Source organism: Musca autumnalis, unplaced genomic scaffold, assembly GCF_047663935.1.
Source record: "Musca autumnalis isolate F117 unplaced genomic scaffold, ASM4766393v1 scaffold_5, whole genome shotgun sequence".
Classification (NCBI taxonomy): domain Eukaryota; kingdom Metazoa; phylum Arthropoda; class Insecta; order Diptera; family Muscidae; genus Musca; species Musca autumnalis.
In genome coordinates, this window is record NW_027412088.1 from 156,054,346 (window position 1) to 156,066,822 (window position 12,477).

At 35.2% G+C, this 12,477-nt stretch overlaps 3 protein-coding genes across 3 annotated transcripts; all 3 read right to left on the reverse strand.

Annotated features, from left to right (window-relative positions):
• Positions 1-1,739: 1,739 nt before the first annotated feature.
• LOC141386808 (uncharacterized) lies at positions 1,740-2,399 on the reverse strand. The gene is made up of 2 exons (XM_073955718.1): positions 2,364-2,399; positions 1,740-2,210 (listed from the first exon to the last, which is right to left on the reverse strand). The coding sequence occupies exons 1-2, from the start codon at positions 2,397-2,399 to the stop codon at positions 1,740-1,742; spliced, it is 507 nt and encodes a 168-aa protein (XP_073811819.1).
• Positions 2,400-5,278: 2,879 nt separating this feature from the next.
• Positions 5,279-6,001, reverse strand: LOC141386809 (uncharacterized). The gene is made up of 2 exons (XM_073955719.1): positions 5,993-6,001; positions 5,279-5,845 (listed from the first exon to the last, which is right to left on the reverse strand). The coding sequence occupies exons 1-2, from the start codon at positions 5,999-6,001 to the stop codon at positions 5,279-5,281; spliced, it is 576 nt and encodes a 191-aa protein (XP_073811820.1).
• An 820-nt stretch (positions 6,002-6,821) lies between these two features.
• LOC141386810 (uncharacterized) lies at positions 6,822-8,325 on the reverse strand. The gene is made up of 2 exons (XM_073955720.1): positions 8,263-8,325; positions 6,822-7,388 (listed from the first exon to the last, which is right to left on the reverse strand). The coding sequence occupies exons 1-2, from the start codon at positions 8,323-8,325 to the stop codon at positions 6,822-6,824; spliced, it is 630 nt and encodes a 209-aa protein (XP_073811821.1).
• Between the last annotated feature and the right edge of the window lie 4,152 nt (positions 8,326-12,477).

Here is a 12,477-nt window from a genome sequence, read left to right on the forward strand (position 1 = left end):
CCCGATTTTCTAGGATTATAGCTACCGTACTGCCTGTAATTTCCCAGTAGTCACAAAATATCTCCTCCTAAAACTGTAAACATAGGTAAACATTTTGGAACAACCCCCATATAACGGTACCTCACAATTTTTGGTATTTTGTAGATTTTACCTACAATTTTCTACCGAATTAGCTGGAAGTTGACAGTTGAGGTTCCTGGTGATCACAAAATATCTCCACTTAAAACTGTCAACATATGTAAAGGGTGTTTTTTAAGCCCGATAGAACTTGAAATTGTAAAAAATAACACAAAAAATTAAATTGTAATCAAATTTTAACATTTGAAAATGATTTCGGGCATATGGGCACCGCGGCTGTTCTTGACGAAGTGCATTCTGGACGTTGCGCGAATCGACGACTGATTTTCAAAGTAAATTTGGATAATTTCGTAGCGTTGTTCAAGCGTGAGTCTATTCATGATGATTTGTCAGAGTATACTGAAACAAATAAAAAAAAAGTTTCATCAAAATTTAATTTTTTGTGTTACTTTTTACAATTTAAAGTTCTATCTAGCTTAAAAAAACACCCTTTAGGTCCATGTTGTGGTATATCCCCCATATAGCGGCACCTCCCGATTTTCTGTAGTTTGAGGAATTTAGCTAAAATTTTTAAACGAACTACCTGTAATTCGAAAAATTGTCAACATAAGTCCATCGGTATCTCCCGATTTTCTGTTTTTGAATTTTAGCTAAAATTTTTGACCAAATATCTGCAATTCGACATTTGAGGTCCTCCACCAAATACATAGGTCCACACTTTGATATAGCCCTATATTTGGTTCATTATTACTTTCTATTACAGAGAGTAATGTTTACAAAACGCACTGACAGCCTGCAAAAAATGACTGATCGCTACCAATATCCCGATTTCATCCCGACGAAGGGAATTATCAATTGGCTTTTCAGTTTTTCAAATGATGATTTTTCTAGTGAAAACCTGAACTCTTTAAGCATCAAATATTCTCATGTTATTGAGAATTATGCTCACCTTTCGGCTTTCCCAAAAAAAAAAAACACCAGAGCCTAATTACGACATTCGATTCGATCAAGTATTTGCTCGCGAATGAAAAAATCAAACTATGAAAACCTATTCGCGCCACCAACTAAGGTATATGCATTAGCAATTTGTTAGAACAAAGTCCAAAAGTTTTACAAAAATAAATAATTTTGTACAGTTTTCTAGCACAACTTCATTTCGAAATTATATAAATTTTTTCGTTAATAATTTTGTTTTTTTTTTAGTTTTTGCTTTGGAGAACACAAAGGTTTTCATAGTTCGATTTTTTCATTCACGAGCAAATTCTCGATCGAATCGAATGTCGTAACTAGGCCCCAGAACAATATATTTGCAAGCTGACAGAACAATTCAACTAAAAAATCATCGATTTCTATAAGTCGAAAAACATCTACACAGCTACCTGTGAGTATGTTGTTGGAATTTATTTAAAAATACCCTTTTGCGCGTGCTTTCGCTAGTAGCGATCAGTTAGTTTTTGCAGGATGTGCGTTATGTAAACATTACTCTCTGTAATAGAAAGTAATGATGAAGTTAAACCAATGGGGAAATACTCCAGACTTAAGTAATAATACTTAATATTGTTATTTCTTTTTTTTTTAATTTTTTATTAAGAAAAAAAAAAACAATGTTAAACATTAACGAATCAACTAAACATTTTCATGTAAAAAAGCACGAAAAACATTTAAGCACGGTGCCTGTAGACAACACGGCGGGCAGTCTTGTAGTGATAACCATCAGCTGGGGTTTGTTCGATTACTTCAAATGGGCGTTGGGGAGCAACTGGAGCTGGGGCAGGAGCAACAGGGGCTGGTGGGATATAAGTGTTAACTGGGGCAACTGGAGCTGGTGCAGGGGCAACAGGTGCTGGTGGGACATAAGTGTTGACAGGGGCAACTGGAGCTGGGGCAGGGGCAACAGGTGCTGGTGGCACATACGTGGTAACTGGGGCAACTGGAGCTGGGGCAGGAGCTACAGGTGCTGGGGGAATGTATGATCTTTGGGGTTGAACTTGGGTAACATGTTGTTCATGATGATGTTCATGGTGGACATGATGTTCATGGTGGTGTTCAACGGGATGATTGTAATTGTAACCCAATTCAGAGACATCAGCATAGGCACAAGCCACTAAAGCCAAAGCAAGAATGAAGAATTTCTGTAAATTGAGGAAATGTTATTAGTTAAAAATCCTTGCAATCCTTGGTGTGTGTATTTTAATATCCTTTTAAGTGTTTGAATTATTTACCATTTTGTTTACTTGATTAGTTGTTTGTTTGTTGGAAAGTCAAATGTGAGACTGTGCCTTTACCATTTTAGACAGTTGATATTTATAGTAAAATCTCATCATTTGTTAACCCTTAAATGATTTTGTGTTTGTTGTTGTATTTTTTAATTTTATGTTTTACATTTTCTACGTATTAGAGACGATACATATTTCACTAATTTTTTTATGTTTTTTCTCATGATAACACTCCACCTCAACAACAACAATACACAAAATTTAAATTAATTTTGTATCTGCTGTATTAAAGTTATCAGCGGTGGTTCACTGGCCAAATTTAGATATTTATGCTGGCAACATAGGTAAACATTTTGGAACAACCCTCATATAACGGTACCTCACAATTTTTGGTATTTTGTAGATTTTACCTACAATTTTCGAACGAATTAGCTGGAATTTGACAGTTGAGGTTCCTAGTGATCACAAAATATCTCCACTTAAAACTGTCAACATATGTAGGTCCATGTTTTGGTATATCCCCCATATAGCGGCACTTCCCGATTTTCTGTAGTAGTCCGGTCAAAATAGACATGCGTATAAGGGGGAAATAGCAAAAATTCCCACAAAGCTGAATTTTGGTGGAGAGCTAGGGTTGGCCATTAGAAGCAACGTCCTAAAAGTCCCCATCGATCCCATGTGTGCAAAACAAGTTATTCGGGGTCAAAGGTCATTTTTGGAGGCATTATTCAGTTTTTTTAATTTTTCTTTAAAACGGTAATACTTAGCAAAAGCCCGCTAAAGTAAAAGTTGTTGATTCAATAATTGTCTACAAGATTGGTCTTTATGATCCTTAAAAAAGACTTACCATTTTCGAGATATCTCGATCTAAAGGTCATATAAAAAATTAGCCGCGTAAGTACATTATGAGTCGAACCGGTTAAAGTAACGACACTAAGTGTTAGATACTTCCGTAAGCTTTCAAACGATATCCACTTTGCAGTAATCGGTTCAGTAGAACCGGGTCTAACCCGGTTTTTAAATTTGGCCTTTCGGGTCTAATAACCGGCGAATCGGACCCGCAACCGTTGAAAATTATACATTTCCGTAATCAGCGCAACAAACCCTATCTTCGGACAAAACTTGAAAAAAATCGGAGAGTTTTCGTTGGGGTCGTTCCCGTTGGGCTTTCGATTATACATGTGGGTTAAATGGGCTATTTTTGCATAAAATGACTCTAACATTGAATAACTCTACTAAACACATTCCGATTTTGTTGGAATTTTTTTAGAAGATAGCTATAATTTCGCTCTTCAAGAAAATATATATTTTTTTGGGGGACAGACCCGATTACTTCGCTTATTTTAGCCGGTTCGTCTGAATATGTGCATATTTCCCTTATAAGTGCATAAAAATCATGTGGTTTTTAGAACAGCTATATCTCAAGAATGGTTCCTTCTAAGAAAAAAATTATAAGGGTCAAACTTGTAGATAATTTTTCTGCCTACAATATTTACTTTAGTCACTTTTTGATTAGATCAACCGTTTTCAAAAAATAAATCCGAAAACCTAAAAACCCTTAAATTTTGACCTTTGACCACGAATAATTTTTTTTTGCACACATGGGATCGATTTGGACTTTTAGGACGTTGCTTCTAATGGCAAGCCCTAGCTCTCCACCAAAATTCAGCTTTGTGGGAATTTTTGCTATTTCCATGTCTATTTTGACCGGACTATAGTTTGAGGAATTAAGCTACAATTTTTAATCGAACTACCTGTAACTTAACATTTGTGGTTCCCAGTAGTCACAAAATATCTCCTCCTAAAACTGTAAATATGGGTCCACATTTTGGAATAGCCCCCATATAACGGTACCTCCCGATTTTCGGTATTTTGAAGGTTTTAGCTACAATTTTCGACCGAACTATCTGTAATTCGAAACATTGTCAACATAGATCCATCGGTACCTCCCGATTTTCCGTTTTTGGATTTTAGCTAAAATTTTTGACCAAATATCTGCAATTCGACATTTGAGGTCCTCCACCAAATAACTAGGTCCACACTTTGATATAGCCCTATATTTGGTTCATTATTACTTTCTATTACAGAGAGTAATGTTTACAAAACGCACTGACAGCCTGCAAAAAATTACTGATCGCTACCAATATCCCGATTTCATCCCGGCGAAGGGAATTATCAATTGGCTTTTCAGTTTTTGAAATGATGACTTTTCTAGTGAAAACCTGAACTCTTTAAGCATCAAATATTCTCATGTTATTGAGAATTATGCTCACTTTTCGGCTTTCCCAAAAAAAAAAACACCAGAGCCTAATTACGACATTCGATTCGATCAAGTATTTGCTCGCGAATGAAAAAATCAAACTATGAAAACCTATTCGCGCCACCAACTAAGGTATGTATATGCATTAGCAATTTGTTAGAACAAAGTCAAAAAGTTTTACAAAAATAAATAATTTTGTACAGTTTTCTAGCACAACTTCATTTCGAAATTATATAAATTTTTTCGTTAATAATTTTGTTTTTTTTTTTGGTTTTTGCTTTGGAGAACACAAAGGTTTTCATAGTTCGATTTTTTCATTCACGAGCAAATTCTCGATAGAATCGAATGTCGTAATTAGGCTCCAGAACAATATATTTGCAAGCTGACAGAACAATTCAACTAAAAAATCATCGATTTCTATAAGTCGAAAAACATCTACACAGTTACCTGTGAGTATGTTGTTGGAATTTATTTAAAAATACCCTTTTGCGCGTGCTTTCGCTAGTAGCGATCAGTTTTGCAGTTTTGCAGGCTGTGCGTTATGTAAACATTACTCTCTGTAATAGAAAGTAATGATGAAGTTAAACCAATGGGGAAATACTCCAGACTTAAGTAATAATACTTAATTTTGTTTTTTTTTTTAGTTTTTTATTAAGAAAAAAAAACAATGTTAAACATTAACGAATCAACTAAACATTTTCATGTAAAAAAGCACGAAAAACATTTAAGCACGGTGTCTGTAGACAACACGGCGGGCAGTCTTGTAGTGATAACCATCAGCTGGGGTTTGTTCGATTACTTCAAATGGGCGTTGGGGAGCAACTGGAGCTGGGGCAGGAGCAACAGGGGCTGGTGGGATATAAGTGTTAACTGGGGCAACTGGAGCTGGTGCAGGGGCAACAGGTGCTGGTGGGACATAAGTGTTGACAGGGGCAACTGGAGCTGGGGCAACAGGTGCTGGTGACACATACGTGGTAACTGGGGCAACTGGAGCTGGGGCAGGAGCAACAGGTGCTGGTGGGACATAAGTGTTGACAGGGGCAACTGGAGCTGGGGCAGGGGCAACAGGTGCTGGTGGCACATACGTGGTAACTGGGGCAACTGGAGCTGGGGCAGGAGCTACAGGTGCTGGGGGAATGTATGATCTTTGGGGTTGAACTTGGGTAACATGTTGTTCATGGTGGACATGATGTTCATGGTGGTGTTCAACGGGATGATTGTAATTGTAACCCAATTCAGAGACATCAGCATAGGCACAAGCCACTAAAGCCAAAGCAAGAATGAAGAATTTCTGTAAATTGAGGAAATGTTATTAGTTAAAAATCCTTGTAATCCTTGGTGTGTGTATTTTAATATCCTTTTAAGTGTTTGAATTATTTACCATTTTGTTTACTTGATTAGTTGTTTGTTTGTTGGAAAGTCAAATGTGAGACTGTGCCTTTACCATTATCAATTGGCTTTTCAGTTTTTGAAATGATGACTTTTCTAGTGAAAACCTGAACTCTTTAAGCATCAAATATTCTCATGTTATTGAGAATTATGCTCACTTTTCGGCTTTCCCAAAAAAAAAAAACACCAGAGCCTAATTACGACATTCGATTCGATCAAGTATTTGCTCGCGAATGAAAAAATCAAACTATGAAAACCTATTCGCGCCACCAACTAAGGTATGTATATGCATTAGCAATTTGTTAGAACAAAGTCAAAAAGTTTTACAAAAATAAATAATTTTGTACAGTTTTCTAGCACAACTTCATTTCGAAATTATATAAATTTTTTCGTTAATAATTTTGTTTTTTTTTTTTTTGGTTTTTGCTTTGGAGAACACAAAGGTTTTCATAGTTCGATTTTTTCATTCACGAGCAAATTCTCGATAGAATCGAATGTCGTAATTAGGCTCCAGAACAATATATTTGCAAGCTGACAGAACAATTCAACTAAAAAATCATCGATTTCTATAAGTCGAAAAACATCTACACAGTTACCTGTGAGTATGTTGTTGGAATTTATTTAAAAATACCCTTTTGCGCGTGCTTTCGCTAGTAGCGATCAGTTTTGCAGTTTTGCAGGCTGTGCGTTATGTAAACATTACTCTCTGTAATAGAAAGTAATGATGAAGTTAAACCAATGGGGAAATACTCCAGACTTAAGTAATAATACTTAATTTTGTTATTTTTTTTTTTTAATTTTTTATTAAGAAAAAAAAAACAATGTTAAACATTAACGAATCAACTAAACATTTTCATGTAAAAAAGCACGAAAAACATTTAAGCACGGTGTCTGTAGACAACACGGCGGGCAGTCTTGTAGTGATAACCATCAGCTGGGGTTTGTTCGATTACTTCAAATGGGCGTTGGGGAGCAACTGGAGCTGGGGCAGGAGCAACAGGGGCTGGTGGGATATAAGTGTTAACTGGGGCAACTGGAGCTGGTGCAGGGGCAACAGGTGCTGGTGGGACATAAGTGTTGACAGGGGCAACTGGAGCTGGGGCAACAGGTGCTGGTGGCACATACGTGGTAACTGGGGCAACTGGAGCTGGGGCAGGAGCAACAGGTGCTGGTGGGACATAAGTGTTGACAGGGGCAACTGGAGCTGGGGCAGGGGCAACAGGTGCTGGTGGCACATACGTGGTAACTGGGGCAACTGGAGCTGGGGCAGGAGCTACAGGTGCTGGGGGAATGTATGATCTTTGGGGTTGAACTTGGGTAACATGTTGTTCATGGTGGACATGATGTTCATGGTGGTGTTCAACGGGATGATTGTAATTGTAACCCAATTCAGAGACATCAGCATAGGCACAAGCCACTAAAGCCAAAGCAAGAATGAAGAATTTCTGTAAATTGAGGAAATGTTATTAGTTAAAAATCCTTGTAATCCTTGGTGTGTGTATTTTAATATCCTTTTAAGTGTTTGAATTATTTACCATTTTGTTTACTTGATTAGTTGTTTGTTTGTTGGAAAGTCAAATGTGAGACTGTGCCTTTACCATTTTAGACAGTTGATATTTATAGTAAAATCTCATCATTTGTTAACCCTTAAATGATTTTGTGTTTGTTGTTGTATTTTTTAATTTTATGTTTTACATTTCCTACGTACTAGAGACGATACATATTTCACTAATTTTTTTATGTTTTTTTCTCATGATAACACTCCACCTCAACAACAACAATACACAAAATTTAAATTAATTTTGTATCTGCTGTATTAAAGTTATCAGCGGTGGTTCATTGGCCAAATTTAGATATTTATGCTGGCAACAAGTTTTTTATGGTTTATTTATTTTTTTATGGTTTATTTCAATTTAATAATTTACACATTAATTTCCGTTCTCAATTAGTAAGTTGTGAGAAGAAGTTTGTTACAAAAGAATACTAGTAGTTGTTGAATATTAACAGGTTTATTTTTACAACTGTTAATGATGAAGTCGTTTTTAATTGCTTAAACCTGTGACAATCGTTTATCTTAAAATTTTCAGTGTCATCAGTAGATGCCAAAATATTCTTGTATAAGCAGAGGTGAAGATATTTCACGTGATTTTTTCATTTATTACAAGTAGGAAGTCGGCAGCTGATTTGATAAAAACTTCGGCTGCAGTTGAAAAATATATGGTTGTATTAGGGTTGGAATAGAATTGTTGTAGGAAAAGAAATAAAATACGAAGATTGTTGAAATTGTGTAATATGGGTGGTAACATGACAACGCCTTACATTTACATATCTTGGATTGTCTTTCAACTTAAATGGACACTGACATCCCAATTTTTCACCCATTTTTGAAACGTTTGTTTTCTACAAAAATGGAGACCAGAAGCAGAAATTTTAGGAAAATGCGTTTTTTGTTTGCAGACAGGTTAAGTTCGATGATGGGCTATATCGGTCCAAGTTTTGGTATAGGAATTTTGACGATTTTAGCAACATTTTCAGATAGAATAAGCTATAATTTGACATTTAGGTCCATGTTTTGGTATAGGCCCCATATACCTCCCGATTTTCGGTATTTTGAGGATTTTAGCTCCAATTTTTAACCGAATTAGCTGTAATTTGACACAGGCCCATGTTTTGGAATAGCCTCCATATAACGTTACCTCCCGATTTTCCGCATTTTGAAGATTTTAGCTACAATTTTTATCCGAAATAACTGTAATTTGACATTTGAAGTTCTCAGTGGACACGAAGGTTTTCCATCAATAATTTGACATTTTAGATTCTCAGTAGCCACAAGAGTTTTCCACCAAAAACCATCAACATAGGTCCATGTTTTGGTATAATCCCCATATAACGGTACATCCCGATTTTCGGTATTTTGAGGATTTACCTACAATTGTTCACTGAACTAGTTGTAATTTGACATTTGAGATTCTCAGTGATCACGAAAGTTCTCCAGAAAAAATCGTCAAAAAAATACAAGGTTTTGATATGCCTCCCATATAGCGGTACAGCCCGATTTTCGGTATTTTGAGGATTTTAGCTAAACCTTTTAACTGAACTAGCTGTAATGTGACATTTGATATGCTCTGTGATGCCGCGAGTTTTGGTATAGCCCGCTTATAACGGAACCTCTGATTATCTGCATTTTGAGGATTTTAGCTAAAATTTTTAACCGAACATTGGTGGCGTCGTTTTCTATTGGTAGATCTTTCGAAGAATTTTTCTCTCGAACACACCAAGCACTGCCTTATCTGCTTGAGCAAGTACCCATGCTTCGGAACCATACATTAGCACGGGTAGTATCAGTGTTTTGTAAAGTGTTACTTTTGTTTTACGAGAGGTGGCTTTATTCCCAAACTGCTTACTCAGCCCAAAGTAGCATCTGTTTGCCAACACTATTCTTCTTCGTATTTCACAACTGATGTTATTTGTTGTGTTTATGGCGGTGCCGAGATAGACGAAGTCCTTTACTATCTCAAAATTGTAGGTACCAACATTCACAAATGGTGCGGGGTTTGTGGTAATATTACGCGTCGATACCATCAACTTGGTTTTTTCGCCGTTTACTGCCAGACCAACTTTAGCAGATTCTCTTTCGACTTTTGTAAAGGTGTCAGTTACTTCCTTTACCGATCGACCCATGATGTCAATGTCGTCGGCATAAGCCAGTAACATATGGCTGTTCGTGTATATCGTTCCATTTGTTTTGACCTTCGCGTCTCGTATGACCTTTTCCAGCAGGATGTTGAATAGATCACATGACAGACCGTCTCCTTGTCTGAAACCTCTTTTGGTAATAAATTCTTCGGAGAGGTTCTTTCCTATTTTAACTGAGGATCTCGTTTCAGTTAATGTCATTCTACAAAGCCGAATGAGCTTTGCAGGAATACCAAAATCAGACATGGCTTGGAACATCTTTGAACGTATAGGGCTGTCGAATGCTGCTTTATAATCGACGAAAAGATGGAAGGTGTCGATCTGCATTTCTTGGGTCTTTTCCAGGATTTGTCTCAAGGTAAATATCTGGTCAATGGTGGATTTGCCAGGTCTAAAGCCGCACTGATAGGGTCCAATAATTTCATTGACCATAGGCTTTAGTCTCTCACACAATATGCCAGATACTATCTTATATGCAATAGGGAGCAGACTTATGGACTGGACATAGGATGCTCACTTTCCAATCGTCGGGTACGCGTTCTTCCTGCCAGATGGTGCTAACTAGCTGCTGCATACACCTTATCAGCGTGTCGCCTCCGGTTTTGAACAGCTCGGCTGGTAGGCCATCTGCTCCTGCCGCCTTATTATTCTTTAGCCGGTTTATTGCTGTCCTTACCTCATCTTGGCTGGGCGGTATACATTCAATACCATCTTCTGTGATTGGATCTGTGGTATCTTCGCCGTCTTCACTGCTATCGGATACCAACAGTTTGGAAAAATGTTCTTTCCTTATCCTGAGCACACTATCTGTATCAGTTACCAAATTACCTTGTTGGTCTCTACAGGAGGATATGCCTGTACCAAAGCCATCAGTTTGATGCTTCACTCTTTGGTAGAATTTTCGGACTTCGTTCTGTCTCCTGTACATCTCTCTTTGTTCACACTCCCTCCTTTCCATCCCTCTCTTTTTCTTGCGGAAAAGACGTTTCTCCTCTCTCTTTTTCCCGATACCTCTCTCGTGCGCTACGCGTTGCTACTGATTGTAAAGCAGCCCTATATGCCGCATTTTTTTCTTCGGTAGCAGCACGGCACTCCTGGTCATACCATGGATTCTTTGGTGGAGGTCTCTGGTATCCAAGTACTGATTTTTCGGCAGTTTGCATGGAGTGGGCAATATTTTTCCATTGTGCTGATATGTTATCGGGACGAGAAGCGCTTTCATTAAGCAATTGGCTCAGTGTCCACTTGGGATGAAAGAGGGACCAAGATAAATCCTTGGCTGTGCCATGTTAAAACCGATCAGAACCGTTGCTTGGTATCTTCCATCCCCTACGTCGCCCACCAAATGTTATACTTCGTAACTGCACTCAAACTGCACTTTCCCCACATTTTGTGAGGGGGTATTCGTAAGACGGACCCCTTGAGAGCTATCTTGCGGATTTTTTGGGGGAGGTGTGGACCGACATAGCCTACATTCGAACTTAAACAAAGTTTGGGCAAAATATTACCAAATGTTATACTTCGTAATATTTTGCCCAAACTTTGTTTAAGTTCGAATGTAGGCTATGTCGGTCCACACCTCCCCCAAAAAATCCGCAAGATAGCTCTCAAGGGGTCCGTCTTTCGAATACCCCCTCACAAAATGTGGGGAAAGTGCAGTTTGAGGACCTTATCGGGTCTATTTGATTATTTATTTATTTATTTATTTATTTATTTATTTATTTATTTATTTATTTATTTATTTATTTATTTATTTATTTATTTATTTATTTATTTATTTATTTATTTATTTATTTATTTATTTATTTATTTATTTATTTATTTATTTATTTATTTATTTATTTATTTATTTATTTATTTATTTATTTATTTATTTATTTATTTATTTATTTATTTATTTATTTATTTATTTATTTATTTATTTATTTATTTATTTATTTATTTATTTATTTATTTATTTATTTATTTATTTATTTATTTATTTATTTATTTATTTATTTATTTATTTATTTATTTATTTATTTATTTATTTATTTATTTATTTATTTATTTATTTATTTATTTATTTATTTATTTATTTATTTATTTATTTATTTATTTATTTATTTATTTATTTATTTATTTATTTATTTATTTATTTATTTATTTATTTATTTATTTATTTATTTATTTATTTATTTATTTATTTATTTATTTATTTATTTATTTATTTATTTATTTATTTATTTATTTATTTATTTATTTATTTATTTATTTATTTATTTATTTATTTATTTATTTATTTATTTATTTATTTATTTATTTATTTATTTATTTATTTATTTATTTATTTATTTATTTATTTATTTATTTATTTATTTATTTATTTATTTATTTATTTATTTATTTATTTATTTATTTATTTATTTATTTATTTATTTATTTATTTATTTATTTATTTATTTATTTATTTATTTATTTATTTATTTATTTATTTATTATTCATTGTTAGTTATTTCTACCGGTATAAAATATATTTTTATACCCAACACCACACTGTGGTAAGGGGTATTATGTCTGTGGTAAGGGGTATTATGTCTTTGTGCATTAGTATGTAACATACAAAAGGAAACGAAATAGACCCATAGTTCCTTTTGGGGATATACATATAATCACTTTCTGAGTCGATTTATGCATGTCCGTCCGTCTGTCCGTCTGTCCATGTATTTTTGTTCGCAACGTACAGGTCGCATTTTTTGTCCGATTCAGCTTTCTTAGCCATAGGAAGAACGCTATTGCTTTTGGTGAAAATCGGTTCAAATTTGGATATAGCTCCCATATATATTTTCTCCCGATTTC

Excerpts from the sequence above, each read along its gene's own strand:
- LOC141386808 (XM_073955718.1), bottom strand. The coding sequence starts at position 2,399 with ATGAGATTTTACTATAAATATCAACTGTCTAAAATG. Across the intron at positions 2,211-2,363 it reads AATATCAACTGTCTAAAATG|AAATTCTTCATTCTTGCTTT; the intron begins GTAAAGGCACAG and ends CTCAATTTACAG.
- LOC141386810 (XM_073955720.1), bottom strand. The coding sequence starts at position 8,325 with ATGGGTGAAAAATTGGGATGTCAGTGTCCATTTAAGTTGAAAGACAAT. Across the intron at positions 7,389-8,262 it reads ACAATCCAAGATATGTAAAT|AAATTCTTCATTCTTGCTTT; the intron begins GTAAGGCGTTGT and ends CTCAATTTACAG.